Source organism: Carcharodon carcharias, chromosome 4 (genome assembly GCF_017639515.1).
Source record: "Carcharodon carcharias isolate sCarCar2 chromosome 4, sCarCar2.pri, whole genome shotgun sequence".
NCBI lineage: Eukaryota > Metazoa > Chordata > Chondrichthyes > Lamniformes > Lamnidae > Carcharodon > Carcharodon carcharias.
The window spans coordinates 68,974,983-68,992,001 of NC_054470.1; the positions used below are offsets into that span (position 1 = coordinate 68,974,983).

The window sequence follows — 17,019 nt, forward strand, 5'->3', positions numbered from 1 at the left end:
TGCATTCTTTCTTGTTGGACCGTGCAAATACTGTTGTAGAAAATTCTCCTGAACACAATCTAGGAACTCTTGCCCCTCTCCACCCTTTAGACTACCATTGTCCCAGTCTACATACGGGCAATTAAAGTCCCCCATTATAACTACTCTATAATGTCTGCATCTCTCTAATTTCCCTGCAGATTTGTTCCTCTATATCCTTCCCACTAGTTGGTGGTCTATAGCCTACATCAAGCAATATAATTGCTCCCCTTTTGTTCTTTAGCACTAGCCAAATTGATTCTGTCCTTGAACCTTCTGGCACATTTTCTTTATCAAGCACTGCAATGCTCTCCTTAACCAATATTGCCACCCCTCCTCCTTTTCTTCCTGAACACCTTGTACCCAACCAGTGCTGCCCTTCCTTGAGCCAGGTCTCTGTTATCGCCACATCATCATATTTCCAAACAGCAGTCTGCGCTTGTAACCACCACCCCGCCCAATCTTATTTACTATACTCCATGCATTCAGATACATGGACAGTAACCCTGATTTAGGCTTCATGATTTTCTCTCTTGCTCCAACAACTAACTTACTATTCTCTATATTAGTGCTATCTGTTTCTCCCAGTATTTTGTGTACCCTGGTATTCCTCTCTAATATTCTCCTCTGGTTTCTACACCCCTGCCGAATTAGTTTAAAGCCCTCCCAACAGCACTAGCAAAATGCCCCACAAGGAACTCAGTCCCAGCTCTGTTCAGGTGCAACCTGTCCGACTTGTACAGGTGCCATCTTCCCAGAGCCAGTTCCAGTATCCCAGAAATCGAAAGCCCTCCCTCCTGCACCATCTTTCCAGCCAAGCCTTCATCTGCCTTACCCTCTTATTTCTGTACTCACTTGCACGTGGCACTGAGAGTAATCCAGAGGTTCCTATATTTGAGGTCCTGCTTCTTAATTTTCGACCTGGCTCCCTAAATTTTGACGGCAGGGCCACATCCCCCTTCCTACCCAAGTCATGGTACCAATGTGGACCATGACCTCTGGCTGATCACCCTCTCCCAGAAGAATGCCCTGCAGCCACTTGGTGACATCCTTGACCCTGGCACCAGGGAGGCAACATACCATCCTGGAATCACGTCTATGGCCGCAGAAATGCCTGTTTGTTTCCCTAACCAATGAATACCCTATCACTATTGCTCTGCCTTCCTTCTTTCACCCCTACTGTATAGCCGAGCCACTTGTGGTGCCACAAACTTGGCTCTGACTGCACTCCTCTAAGGAACCAGCCTCCAAAATGGAAAACTGATTTCAGAGCGGGAACCCCTGAGGATTCCTGTACTATCTGCCTAGCTCTCTTGGACTGCCTGGTGATCACCCATTCCCTTTCTGCCTCCAGGCTCCTAAGCTGTGGCGTGTCGACCTCTCTGAACACGCTACGCACATAGCTCTCAGCCTCGCGGATGTGCACCAGTGACTCCAGCCACTGCATGAGCTCCAAAACCCAGAGCTCTAGTTACTGTAGCTGGCAGCATATATGGTCATCTAAGTCACTGGTAGCATCTGCGACTTCCCACATATTACAGGATACACATTTCACTCAACTGAGCTGCCCTGCCATGTCCTGGCTTTATTTTACTTTGGTTTATTTATATTACTTTATTATACTGACCCTGACTTTCCCGTATTCCTGGTGTTTCTCACTTAAATCCAAATATTGCTACTGCTTTAAAGGTAATGTGCTTTTCTAATTTACAACAATTTAAAAACAGTGCCTAACAGCAGTTTCTTACCAACCAATGAACTTATGGTTTTCCTGTGATGTAGCTATTTGTTTTTTCTCATTCCTTTTGAACTTAGCACGGGCTGGTTCTGAGCAGCGGACTCGTGCACTTCTCTGACTCTCAACTAAGTGGTGTAAGCCTCAAGCCTCAGTCCCGATTTATACTCTCCCGCTCTGGGTTGCTTCCTTGCTTCTTCGATTCCCTGGTAAGTGGTCACAATGGCACTTGGCATGGGATGCCATTGTGCAATAGCTAATACAAGCTTACACTTACACTGATCTCGTGAGAATACCAATCTCTCAACTTCACCCAGCTCAATGTTTCACTTTAAACATCTCTGAAAACAGTCACAAAGACATTCTGCACTTTTGAGTAAAGGGCAACCATGTTTAAAAATAGAACTGTCACACATATAAATGAATGGCTCATAGTTTGTTTGCATTTGTTTTAAAATTGCTTGGTAACTCCCTCAGCTTTACAGACCATCCAACTAAACTTGATAAAATTGTAGCAATTGTAAATTTAGGCAAAGGCTCTGGCTGCAACAATTTATGAACGTATCTTCCTTTACTCAGCTACAGCATGATATTCATTAAATTAACCCCATTTATCTCAGCTGTTTTGCTCTAAAACTTCATGATGTCACACGAGCTAAAAGGTGATGATACTTGAAGATGAGCAAACATTTACAGTGCTTAGATGGGATATGGCAAATGACTGAAATATCCTGAGTTGTTTTTTCAGTACTTAAACACTATCCAGTAACCATTACTGGATTAGTACAATTAAAAGCAAATAATACAATCAACTTCATCGTCCTGATTTATTAAAAGTTGTACTATTTGGTTCAGTGGTAGTATGCTTGTCTCTAAATCAGTTCAAGCTCCCCTCCAAATACTAGAGCACATAATTTATGCCGATGCTTCAGTGCAGTGCTGAAGGAGTACTATACGGTCAAAAGTGCCATCTTTTGGGCAAGGTGTTACACTGAGCTCCAATCTGCCAACATAAACAGTCCCAATGACACTATTTTAATAAGAGCAGGGGCATTCGCCAGTCTCCTGGTGAATACTTATCCCTCAACAGCAAATAAATAAAAATGATCTGCTCATTTACCTCACTGTTATTTGTGTGACCTTTCTGTGTGCAAATTGGTAGTTGAATTTGCTTACACAGTATCTACACTCCAAAAGTTAACAATCAACTGCAAAGCACTTTGGGATGACCTGAGACTTGAAAAGGGCTGTATAAATGCAAGTTTTCTTTCTTTCGTTATTTGTACTTCAAGAGTGAATTCCTTATTAAGTGCTCTCTAATAGCATAAATAAACATACAGGCTCAGACCAAACACCATCTTCACTTCAATCAGTTTAGAAAAGGAAGAACTACCATAGCTGCAATTAAGTCTCACATCATTCAGCCAGTGCAGCCTTTGAAAACCAGCTGTGTTTCACAACAGCTGAACACACACTAACTCTGTGTCATACACAACATTTGTATCACATTCACAGGATGCTTATACAGACTTCTTTGTGCAGTTCGTGCTGAAAGCAAATGGGGTACACCACAGCAATCTGAAGGCTTGGCGAATGCTAGCCACAGTCTTCAAGTATTGGGACACTACAACATATGGGAGGGGTTGCGAAGAGCCAAAGCCTTATTGAAAACTATTTTACATTTGTCTAACTCTAATTGTTAATACTTTGATCATTCTCTGTGACTTAAAAGTTTAATAATAGCGGTGTAATACAATTTTCACTGTGACCGTTCTAAGGAACAGTATCAAAATGACTATTTTGCACTGCATGATTTTTAATACTTTAGTGAGAATGAAGAAATATTTGTGATCAGTTAGAAAGTTATCTAGTTTTCAAATCACAAGAGGCTCCATGGGCCAGGTCCGTGTTATCTTAATGGTGAATGGTAGCCCACCCTTAAAATATGTCTTATGGGCAAAATCCAGTCTTCTGCTAGACGGTTTCTCTGGGGGATCTATGTGTGCATTACAGCCCATTTCATCTGATTACTGCTTGCAAGAATTAGGCTGTTTGTATGTATACACACACAAACCCTGTCTTGCATGGAACAGCCACTTCAAAGGGAATTATTTGTAAGGTTTGCTCAAAAACAGTATTTCAATAGCTCCTGGTTCGTTGGTCAGACAAGTCCAGCTTTATGAAAATGAATAAGTAAAAGAGTTGCATATGTTAGAAGTCTGAGATAAAATCGAAAAATGCAGTGAATACAAAATAGGTCTGCCAGCATCTGTAAAGAGAAAGGACAGATTACCTTTTTGATAAATTCTCTCTCTTCAGCATTGAAAGCCAGCTTTCCTTATCTTTCAGTTTTCAGTTCTGAGAAGACTGCATACCCAAAACATTATCCTGCCACTTATCTTTACGGACGGTCCCTCCGTGCCGACAGCATTTCCTGTTTGATCTGTTTGAGAGTTTATCTACAGGAGAAAGAGTCCTGTTTACCACTCCCAGCTCTGCTTTGACCTTGAGATGATTTAAAGGCCTGAGTTTTAGGGCCTTATTTACATTGTTCTGGGGGGGAGGCGATGACGTGTTGGTATTGTCGCTGGACTAGTAATCCAGAGACCAGGGGACTCTGGGGACCCGGGTTCGAACTTGAATTCATTAAAAGTCTAATGATGACCATGAAACCATTGTCGATTGTTGTAAAAACCCATCTGGTTCACTAATGTCCTTTAGGGAAGAAAATCTGCTGCCCTTATCTGGTCTGGCCTACATGTGACTCCAGACCTACAACAATGTGGTTGACTCTTAAATGCCCTCTGAAATGGCCTAGCAAGCTACTCAGTTGTATCAAATTGCTACAAAGTCTCAAAAAAGGAACGAAACTGGATAGACCACCTGGAATCGACCTAGGCACCGGAAATGACAATAGCAAACTCAGCCCTGTCAACCTTGCAAAGTCCTCCTTACTGACATCTGGGGACTTGTGCCAAATTTGGGAGAGCTGTCACACATACTAGTCAAGCAACAGCCTGACATAGTCATCCTCACAGAATCATAGCTTACTGATAATGTCCCAGACAACACCATCACCACCCCTGGGTATGTCCTGTCCCAGCGGCAGGATAGACTCAGCAGAGGTGGCGGCGCAGTGGTATATAGTAAGGAGGGATTGCTCTGAAGTCCTCAACATCAACTCAGGGCCCCATGAAGTCTCATAGCATCGGGTCATACATGGGCAAGGAGACCTCCTGCTGATTACCATGTATCGTCCTCCCTCAGCTGAAGAATCAGTGCTCCTCCATGTTGGACACCATTTGGAGGAAGCACTGAGGGTGGCAAGGGCTTCAATGTCTATCACCAAAAGTGGCTCGGTAGCAACATCATTACCTGAACTGGCCAAGTCCTAAAGGACATAGCTGCATGGTCTGCGGCAGGTGCTGAGAGAACCAAGAAGAGGGAAAAACATACTTGACCTCACCCCCACCAACCTACCTGCCGCAGATGCATCTGTCCATAACAGTACCGGTAGGAGTGACCACTGCACAGTCATTGTGGAGACGAAGTCACGCCTTCACATTGTGGATACCCTCCACCATGCTGTGTAGCACTACCACCGTGCAAAATGGGATAGATTTCGAACAGATCTAGAAACTCAAGACTGGGCAGCCATGAGACACTGTGGGCCATCAGCAGCAGCAGAACTGTACTCAGCCTCAACCTGTAACCTTACGACCCAGCATATCTCCCACTCTACCATTACCATCAAGCCAGAGGATCAACCCTGGTTCAATGAAGAGTGCAGGAGGGCTTGCCAGGAGCAGCACCAGACATAAATAAAAATGAGGTGTGAACCTGGTGAAGCTATAATGCAGGACTACTTCCATGACAAACAGCATAAGCAGCAAATGATAGACAGAGCCAAGCGATCCCAAAACCAACGGATCAGAGCTAAGCTCTGCAGTCCTGCCACATCCAGTCGTGAATGGTGGTGGACAATTAAACAACTCACTGGAGGAGGAGGCTAAACAAATATCCCCATCCTCAATGATGGGGGAGCCCAGCACATCAGTGCAAAAGGTAAGGCTGAAGCATTTGCTACAATCTTCAGCCAAGAGTGCCGAGTGGATGATCCATCTCTGCCTCCTCCAGAGGCCCACAGCATCACAGCTGCCAGTCTTCAGCCAATTCGATTCACTCCATATGATATCAAGAAACGGCTGAAGGCACCGGATAGTGCAAAGGCTTTGGGCCCTGACAATATTCCGGCAATAGCACTGAAGACTTGTGCTCCAGAACTTGCCATGACCCTAGCCAAGCTGTTCCAGTACAGCTGCAACACTGGCATCTACCCGGCTATGTGGAAAATTGCACAGTTATGTCCTGTACACAAAAAGCAGGACAAATCCAGCCAGACCAATTACCACCCCATCAGTCTACTCTTGATCATCAGTAAAGTAGTGGAAGAGGTCATCAATTGTGCTATCAAGCGGCACTTGTTTAGCAATACCCTGCACACTTACGCCAAGCTTGGGTTCCACCAGGGCCACTCGGCTTCTGACCTCATTACAGCCTTGGTTCAAACATTGACAAAAGGGCTGAACTCCCGAGGTGAGGTGAGAGTGACTGCCCTTGACATCAAGGCAGCATTTGACCAAGTGTGGCATCAAGGATCTTTAGCAAAACTGGAGTCAATGGGAATCAGGAGGGAAACTCTCCACTGGTTGGAGTCATTCCTAGCACAAACGAAGATGGTTGTGGTTGTTGGAGGTCAGTCATCTCAGCTCCAGGACATCGCTGCAGGAGTTCCTCAGGGTAGTGTCCTCGGCCCAACCATCTTCAGCTGCTTCATCAATAACCTTCCTTCCATCATAAGGTCAGAAGTGGGGATGTTTGCTGATGATTGCATAATGTGCAGCACCATTCACAGCTTCTCAGATACTGAAGTAGTCCATGTCCAAATGCAGCAAGACCTGGACAACATTCAGGCTTGGGCTGGCAAGTGGCAAGTAACATTTGCGCCACACAAGTGCCAGGCAATGACCATCTCCAACAAGGGAGAATCTAACCATCGCCCCTTGATGTTCAACGGCATTACCATCACTGGATCCCCCACTATCAACATCCTGGGGGATAACATTGACCAGAAACTGAACTGAACTAGCCATATAAATACTGTGGTTACAAGAGCAGGTCAGAGGGAATCTCTGTGACAAGTAGCTCACCACCTGACTCCCAAAGCCTGTCCACCATCTGCAAGACACAAGTCAGGAGTGTGATGGAATACTCCCCACTTGCCTGGCTGAGTGCAACTCCCAAAACACTCAAGAAGCTTGAAGCCATTCAGGACAAAGTATCTCGCTTGACTGGCACCACGTCCACAAACATTCACTCCCTCCACCACCGACACACAGTAGCAGCAGTGTGTACCATCTACAAGATGCACTGCAGGAATTCAATGCTCCTTAGACAGCACCCGCCAAACCTACTACCACTACCATATAGAAGCACAAGGACAGCAGATAGATGGAAACATCACCAACTGGAAGTTCCCCTCCAAGTCACTCGCCATCTGACTTGGAAATATATCGTCGTTCCTTCAAAATCGTTGCTGAGTTAAAATCCTGGAACTCCCTCCTTAACAGCACTGTGGGTGTACCTACACCACATGGACTGCAGCAATTCAAGAAGGCAGCTCACCACCACCTTCTCAATGGCAACTAGCGATGGGCAATAAATGCTGGCCCAGCCAGTGAAGCCCACATCCCATGAATGAATTTTTAAAAAATTGTAATTCTTTATATTTTTGATTTGAAAACTGAAATTTCATTGCTGTCTAAGGTGGGATGGCTATCATCTTACGCTGGGATTTTCCAGTCCCGATGGGCATCGTCACGGGTTGGATGGGAAAATTTGGATAGTTGATCGACTCTTCAAATTTTCCTGTCCTGCCTGCGGCGACGCCGGCCTGTGTCATGGCTGGAAAATTCTGTCCTTTATGTTTGACAAGTGTGAAAACCCATTATCATGCAGATGAGTACCTGAACCAAGGTACTAAGAAATCTAAACATTCAAAGATTCTATTTGTCTGATACAAAGTCCACAGTCTCTCCCTGGAGGTTTGCACACCACTTCACTAGTCCAGGATTAACTGCGGGAGAAGTGAGTCATGAAACCCCAAAGTGAGTGAAGTGTATTGCTCACATAGATAAGCTTTCCGTTACACCACCAGCTAGGGCCACACTACCTGTTATGTCATGGTCTTATAGCATTAGCTGCAGCTATATGTGGAGAATTCCAGCCCTCAGTGACAGACCAACACCCCCAGCAGTCGTTAGTGTATCAAGCTGGTTGGTTAATCATCAACAGTACATTGAAGTATTGCAAACCTATCTGATTTGGCTTTCAGATCACAAATGCTGCGATAAAGGCGTCATTGATTCAAAACTTTACCTGGAGTGTCATCTTGGAGCCATCTGCCTACCTCCTCTACTCTCCCACAACAAAAAAGAAGTCACTCATTGGTCAAACCTAGTGTAAATCCCTGAGGGTGAGAGGCAATAAACATTGTAGACTAGTTGAACTTGCCATTAAACATTTGTGCTTCTGGGTCCTCGAGGTTGATAGCAATGATTTTCCAGTCCATTTCCCCTTCATCAATAAGAGCCAAAGCTCCTAAGACTTTTACCTGAATAACTTCACCACAAGAACACACCTGGTAGAAATATAAGTGGAATTGCAGTTAAAATTCACATATGAAAACATAATGAAAATGTATTAATATTTCTATCATTCTGAGGATGGATAGGTGTCCCACGTTACTTACACGTGCAAATCTAGTGTATAATTAGTTCTGTTCACTTATCCCATTCTTGGTTAACAAACTCATTGAATAGGTTATAGTCTAAACTGCAGTCTACCCTCATCTAAAATTGAGGAAAATCATATTGGTGCATCCGATATAACCAGCAGCTAAATATAGTGATAAAAGTTTTCTGTTCAATTCCTGGGCTCACTACAAATTACCTGAACATTGGTCAGGAAAGAATGTTCTAAACCATCTCAATCTAAGATGAACTACATAACTTTGGTTTTCAAGCACAACACTAAAATCTGGTAGACAAATGTATATTGTACAACTATATATTATTGTTACAACATACCCCAACATGAAACATTTTTTAATCAGTTTAAGTTAAATTTTAACCCAAACAATATTCCTCTCTATCCTGAGTGTGAATTTCCTGGTTTAGCAGTTAACCCTTCAATCCATTACCATTTTGAAGGTGTTATGCCTCTCTTAATTTTTTCTCAGCCTCCCTGGCCTACATTATCATGGGCAGAATCTTCAGCTTGGCGAGCGGGGGTGGGCTCTGCTTGCCAATGCGTAAAACAACATGCGATGAGGTCAGGTGTGCGCCCCAACATCAGCACACGTCATTCAGATATTCAGTTCGGTGGGCGTACACCAGAGTCGGCTGCACGTCTGCCGAACTGTCAAAAGCCTATTAAGGCCATTTAAATATCAATTAAAATACTTAATTGAGCTGCCTGCGAAGAGCCCACAGGCGGGATGAGGTTTCATGAAGGTTTTCAAAGTTTATTAAAATTCAATGATATGTTCCAGCTCATGTGATACTGGCACATGAGGGGACACGTCTTAAATTTTATTTTTTTGTCTTTATTAAATTTTTAAAAATCAAACTGGTCTCCCTGAGGCAGCTCTTTGCCAAGCCAGCAATTATTGCCCATCCCTAATTGTCCTTGAGGTGCTGGTGAGCTGCCTTCTTAGACCGCTGCAGTCCATGTGGTGTAGGTACACCCACAATGCTGCTAGGGAGGGAGTTCTAGGATTTTGTCCCAGTGACAGTGAAGGAAGGGCGATATATTTCCAAATCCAGACGGTGAGTAGCTGGGAGCGGACCTTCCAGGTGGTGGTGTTTCCATGTATCTGCTGTCCTTGTGCTTCTAGATGGTAGTGGTTGTGAGTTGGAAGGTGCTGTCTAAGGAGCCTTAGTGAGTTTCTGCAGTGCATCTTGCAAATGGTACATACTGCTGCTACTGTTCGTCTGTGGAAGGAGTGAATGTTTGTGGATTGTGCCAATCAAGTGGGCTGCTTTGTCTTGAATGGTGTCAAACTTCTTGAGCGTTGTTAGAGATGCAGTCATCCAGGCAAGCAGAGAGTATTCCATCACACTCCTGACTTATGCCTTGTAGATGGCGGACAGGTTTTGGGGAGTCAGCAGGTGAGTTACATGCTGCAGGATTCCTAGCCTCTGACCTGCTCTTGTAGCCACAGGATTTATATGGCTAGTCCAGTTCAGTTTCTGGTCAATGGTAACCCCAGGATGTTGATAGTGGGAGATTCAGCGATGCTAATGCCATTGAATGTCAAGGGGTAATGGTTAAATTCTCTCTTGTTGGAGATGATCATTGCCTGACACTTGTGTTACTTGCCACTTGTCAGCCCAAGCCTGGCTATTGTCCAGGTCTTACTGCATTTGGACATGGACTGCTTCATTATCTGAGGAGTCATGAATGGTGCTGAACATTGTGCAATCATCAGCGAACATCCCCATTTCTGACCTTATGATGGAGGGAAGGTCATTGATGAAGCAGCATAAGCTGTCTTTCACGCCACTCAACATCCCAGCTAAAATCAACAGTTTGGCGTTGGAGATTAAACTTGTCTTCCAACATTTTACCTTGTATTCATTCCTAGTTAACTCAGTTCTGTGAAAATTAGGAAGTAATCAGTTGACTTAAGTATTTTGATTAAATCTGTAGAAAATTTTGCTGAATTAGTTGCTAACAAAACGACATGCAAGCATGTCACAGTATTTATCATCAATTGTCATATCTTACACATATACTATTTCTGAACTGTTGCAGACACGCTGACAACTTTACCTCAGTTATTTAAGTGACAGCTGTAACTCAGTGGTACCAATCTCACTTCTGTATTAGAAGGTTGTGAATTCTAGCCCCACTTCAGAGGCTGAAGCACATAATCTAAGCTGACATTGCTCTAGTTCTGAGGGAGTGTTGCACTATCTTTTGGATGAGATGGCAAACTGAAGCCCCATTCAGCCCTCTTAGGTGGGCATAAAATATGTCATGGCACTGTTCAGAAGAAGAGCAGGGGAAGTACTGGCCAACATTTATCCCTGAACTAACTTCACTAAAAGTAGATCATTTGGACACTATCACATTGTTGTTTGTGGGAGCTTGCTCTATACAAATTTGACTGTTGTGATTCCTAGAACAGTGACTACATTTCAAATGTAATTAATTGGTTATGAAGCAATTTTAGGTGAAAGGCATTATGTAAATGGAAGTCTTTTTTTCCTTATTTGCAGAGAAATTTCCCGAAGACTCTATTGAACATCTTTACAAACCTTTCAGAGGACTTTGCAAAAGAGGATTTCATCAGTTACAAGTCGCTGAATGATGTAGCCTCTTATGCACTCCCCAAGCATTGGTTCAGAGGAGACTCAACTCTCAGCAAGAAGCACGATAATGAGAAGATAATAAGTAAAATAAAGAAGATGCGAATCCCCTTTTATAAACCCACTCAAAAAAAATTTAACTCTTACATTATTCCGTAAGTTTTGCAATTGGAGGTATTTTACAGAATTATCCTCAACCAAATGTTATTTAGGTAAATATAGCTGCTCCTTCATAAACCCTAAATGTATGGCTGGAATGAGAGCCTAGTGGATTTCACTTAGGACTTTTTCTGAAATGACTGAACACCAGCAAAGCAAATATACAAGATGGCTTTGTTTCACTCATCCATTTTCTGATTTGTGGCAGGCTTTCTTATGCAGTGCATGATGTAAATTTTGCAGATTAAACAACAATACTAGGTCTGCTTCTTTCTAACCCAGCTGTACTATTAACCCTTTCCATGTCTAGCTCACTCTGTCTCAATGTCCGACTTGAATTTCCTCAAAATTGACTCTTTAATCTTCACTTTATGGTTTTAAATGTTGACTTCAGCTAAGTTCTCACTATTTCCCTGTATTTTTATTTCCTTTATACCGTAGAGGGCACATCCTTATTCAGACTCATTTCCAAAAAAAATAACTTCTAAGAGGTGTGGCAGCCAACTTTCACACAGCAAGATCCCCACAAAAAGCAATGGTATAAATGACCAGATAATCTGTTTTAATGATGTTGGCTGAGGGATAAATATTGTTCAGGACACTGAGGAGAATTTCTCTGTTCTTCTTCAGCGTGGTGCCATGGGATCTTTTCTTCAGCCTGAGAGGGCAGACAGTGCCTCAGTTTAACGCTCACCGCAAGATGCATATCCAACATTGCGGCACTCCCTCAATACTGCACTGAAATGTCAGCCTGGATTATGTGCTCTGCAATGGAACTTGAACCTACAACCTTCTGACTCAGAGGTGAGAGAGCTACTGCTAATTAACTTCCAGCTAACTAATCAGTGAAATTTCCTCGTAATTTTTCACCCGGCTATGTAGTAACATCAATTAGAATACTGGTCCAGCATGATTCCCGGATATTAATTTGGTTAAGTAATAAAATGTTCGAAAAACTAACCCTTGATCCAATGTCACAGATGTCAACTGGATCATTATCACCAGCAAAGTCTGTACAGGGATCCTTGTGAAAGGGATCTTCCCAAGTCTGTTAGGCAAAAAAAAAATTGAATGTTAAAGAATTAAATCAAACGTGGGTTGCTCTTCCAACATTCATGGTGCACACCCTAGTGTAGCTGTAAACAAGGTACTGTGATTTTAGTTTTAATGGAGAAACTTATGGATTCATGGAATGCAAAACATCATTGAAAATCCCAGGATCCCATATAATAAAATTGGTTATTAAACATTCTTCGTATTTCAACATTTTGTTTTCGATTCCTTACTTCAATAATTTGATTTGCTTTTATATTACTTTGTTTTACTTTCTCAATCTGCTTTTATAAGTATTTATATAATTGTCTGAAATTTCAGTAGGACATGACAACAAGATGGATCCACAAGACAGGGAAAAATGTCCGATATGCCTCCAAGGGTTAAAAAACTATCCCTTATCTGCAAAAAAATGGGAAAAATGTGATGTGAATGCAGGGCACAAAATAGATTGGTTCAAATTTACATTCAATGAAAGGCAACCAATCAATAAACACCTACCAAATATCTGACTCCACTGGTACACAAAAAATCCCATTGCATAGACAAAAGGAAACAATCATCTCCCCCTCAAAAAAAAATTAAAATGCCTCTGAATTACAGTCAAGGGTTATGGGGAGCAAGTTGAAAAGTAGAGTTGAGGCCAAGATCAGGTTAGTCATGATCTTACTGAATAATGCAGCAGGCTCAGGGGCCATATGGTCTACTCCTGATTCTATTTCTTATGTCCTTCCTATCATATCCTATCCCATTCCTTTCTGTCTTGCATCCCTTCCCATCATTCCCTATTCTCTTCCCTCCTGTCTCCTATCTCCTTCGCTAAATGGTCCCTCTGCTCCATCAACAGCCTTTCCTCTCCTACTAACTTTAAGGGTGAAGTCTAAATCCAGTCAGTGGTTGCAAGGGAAGTCCATCGATTTTCCCCTTCCAAGCTGGTTGAGAAGAATGCTGCCATGTTTTAGGACCAATGTTGGGTGCACTTCAGAGTGGGGATGCTGGGATCTAAGGGAAAATATAAATTAGAACCTGTGCTCCAGGACTGGAATGCCTAGGGTATTTTTACCAGAATTTAATTACATTTGAAGGTCGCTCATTTTTGCTAAGGTGCCTATGGCTAGCTGTAATACCACCATGGCTACTAGAGAAGGGCTAATAGTTGGCACCCTGTAACTCACCTCTTGACCTCTCAGAGACTCTCCACCATCCATAAAGCTTATGTTATTTTCTCCACTTGCCTGGATGGATGCAGTCACAACTCCCATGAAGCTCAACATCATTCAGGAAGCCTCTGTCAAAGGACTCAAAATCCACCCCTTAAGTCACCAGCACTCCGTGCCAACACTAAGTATAATCTACAAAATGTACTGCAGCAACTCATCAAGCTTTTTTCAACAGTGTGTATTCTTCTTCTACAGCGCCTACTGTCGAAGATCATGAGCATCAATACTGTAGGACTATCATCTTCAAGTTTCCCTGCAAGTTTCACACGCCATCCTGACTTTGGATATCACAGTTCCCTCATTGTCGCTGGTCCAGTATCGTTGAATTCCCTAACTTATACCAGCATGGAATGCCTTCTGCAAAAAGACTGCAGCAGCTCGTGGAGAAGGTTCATCACCATCTTCTCAGCGTAATTTGGGATGGGCAATAGATCTGGCCTTGCCAGAACTGGCCACATTCTGAGAACAAGTGAAAAATAAATTTGACAGATGATAGGACTGAACACGCTTCTCTATCTTTGGCCTCACTGCATAATACTCCTTCCAGTGTAATATTTTGAAACAAATGTAAATTAAGGAGAAAGGTCAGTCACCCTCCCACTTGCATTCTCTGAATGCACTCTGTAATTCCAAGAGCCCCTCATTCACCATTTCATGCCTTTAATATCTTTCCTATCTCTCCATTTCCTGTATTTCCCCTGTTCCCAATCGTGTTGCTAATCTTCCTTTGATTGATACTATTCCTCTCAATGTCACTATGACAGCAGAGTCATCTTGGATTCACAGTGACAGAAGCCTATTTCCTCCCCTGATACTCAGAAGAGCCTTTCTCTTTGTACTCACTGATGCTCCAAGAATTAGACTAATAAGTGGTAGCAAAGTTGTAAAAACAAAATTAAGTCTTGGAACTAAAAACAGTGTCTAACCAACTAAAGTGTGAAAATATTGCAACACAAGATGTGTGCACTAATACAAGGGGAAAAAAATTGGACGACCATTTTTGGTTTCATCTTCTTCATTCCTTAAAGACACTATATATCCTTCAGAAAAAATCCAACAACCAGAACGAGGAAATCACTAAATCTCTCAGGAGTTTCACACGTAGGTTTGTTTGACACCGATGGACAATCATGTGCTCTTCCATCATACTAATCTGTCACCTACAGTCCCTGCCTTTTCTTTCAATATGGACGCTCTTCAGGGTTAGGTTCCCAGAGCAGTTGGAATAATTTGTCAAAATAAAATAATATCCAAACCATTCTAAAGATATAAAGATGATGAGGGCAACATTTATGAAACATAAGCTATGTTCAAAGAACAGGAAAGGTCATACTGAAGACAAGACTGATGCATTTTACATCAGCTGCCACTGTAATAATCAGGAGCAGGGAACCTGCAGGTTTTCTCCCTTTAGCTGAGGGGAGCATGGGTCGATTACAATACAACTAACTCAAAATAGCCCTGAGGTCAAAACTTGGCCCTTTCCTGTCTGCAAAGTTCATTGCCACACGCAGCTGAAACATTTATTCTGTGGAGCTCCAAAATGGTAATTACTAAATAAGCAACAAAACTTAGTATCTGAAGAGAAGCTCACAAAGTTTCACCATTCTTAACCTGAGGTAATGCTCCATAATTCCAGATATAACCCTTGTGAGGAAAGATATTCGCTACATAACGCATTTTCCCGTTTTTCATATCCTGCTTGATTGGATTTAGAGGAACATTTGTAGCAATCTGGAAAAAATAAAATAATGTTACAACTACATATTGAAAAATGTTCCTAGAACTGAAACGTATTTTATGATTTTCCTGTCTGCCTGCTCAGATGGTCTTAAAAGATCCCATGACTAAATTCAAGGAAGAGCAGATAGTTCTCTCAGTGACGAAAACAAAAAATGCTGGAAAAGCTCAGCAGGTCTGACAGCATCTGTGGAGAGAGAGACAGAAATAGTGTTTCGAGTCTGTATGACTCTTCTTCAGATCAGTTCTCTCAGTGACCTGGCCAGCAAACTTCACTTTTTTTTTTGGAAAAATATACTTTATTCATAAAATATCTGGAAGAACATACCAAACCATTTCAAAATCACCGTCACAAAGGTACAATCAGGTTCAACTTTTACAACATGTATCACAAGGTGCATCAATACAATAAATGAATATTACAATCATTTGCAGACATTCATTTTGATCTGTACAGCCTGAGGGGCTCTAAACAGTTCCCAGCCCCTCGGTGCACTGTGGCAGAAAGGTCTTAGGCAGCGACCCTTCCCCACTGCACCTTTGCGGTGGCTGCCCCAAGCTTTAATGCGTCCCTCAGTATGTAGTCCTGGACCTTGGAATGTGTCAGTCTGCAACACTCGGTCGGGGACAACTCTTTGAACTGGAAGACCAACAAGTTTCGGGCAGACCAAAGAGCGTCTTTCACAAAGTTGATGATCCTCCAGCTGCAGTTGATGTTTGTCTTGGTGTGTGTCCCTGAGAACAGCCCTTAGAGCACAGAGTCCTGTGTCACAGAACTGCTTGGGATGCACCTTGACAGGAACCACTGCATCTCTCTCCAGACCTTCTTTGCAAAAGCACAATGTACAAGGAGGTGAACCATGGTCTCGTCCCCACCACAGCCACCTCGAGGGCAACGTGCCGAGGGGGTGAGACTCCTGGCGTGTAGGAAGGATCTGACAGGGAGGGCCTTTCTCACCACCAGCCAAGCTACGTCTTGGTGCTTGTTGGAAAGTTCTGGCGATGAGGCATTCTGCCAAATGACTTTGACAGTCTGCTCGGGGAGCCATCCCACAGGATCCACCCTCTCCTTTTCCCACATGGCCTCTAAGACGTTATGTGTCGACCACTGCCTGACGGACTTGTGGTCAAAGCTGTTTCTCTGCATAAATTTTTCCACGAGGGACAGGTGGTACGGCACAGTCCAACTACTTGCAGCGTTCCACGGCAGCGTGGCCAGACCCATCCTTCGCAACACCGGGGACAGGTAGAACCTCAGCACGTAGTGACACTTGGTGTTTGTGTACTGAGGGCCTACACACAGCTTGATGCAGCCGCACACAAAGGTGGCCATCAGTATGAGGGCGATGTTGGGCACATTTTTTCCCCCTTTATCTAGAGGCTTATACATCGCGTCCCTGTGGACACGATCCATTTTCGACCTCCAGATAAAGCGAAACTTGGCTCGAATGATCGCCATTGCGCAGGAGTGTGGAATGGGCTAGACCTGCACCACGTACAGCAACAGCGAGAGTGCCTCACATCTGATGACCAGGTTCTTACCCGCAATGGAGAGGGAGCGTTGCTCCCACATGCCCAGTTTCCTTTTCACCATAGACACTTGCTCCTTCCAGTTTCTAACGCGTGCCCTGGTCCCTCCGAACCATATCCCCAGCACCTT

At 43.2% G+C, this 17,019-nt stretch overlaps 1 protein-coding gene across 4 annotated transcripts in view; it reads right to left on the minus strand.

Moving 5' to 3' along the window:
• The window catches only part of LOC121277297 (inorganic pyrophosphatase-like), a 75,190-nt gene that overhangs the window by 26,533 nt on the left and 31,638 nt on the right, over positions 1–17,019 (minus strand). For 2 of the 4 annotated variants that reach the window (XM_041186581.1, XM_041186580.1), the window contains 3 exons: positions 15,234–15,353; positions 12,308–12,394; positions 8,327–8,453 (listed from right to left, as the gene is read on the minus strand). In XM_041186581.1, coding sequence (XP_041042515.1) covers positions 8,327–8,453; positions 12,308–12,394; positions 15,234–15,353 — 334 coding nt within the window. The remainder of the gene's footprint in view (positions 1–8,326; positions 8,454–12,307; positions 12,395–15,233; positions 15,354–17,019) is intronic. The other 2 variants (XM_041186582.1, XM_041186583.1) reach the window with 1 other exon arrangement.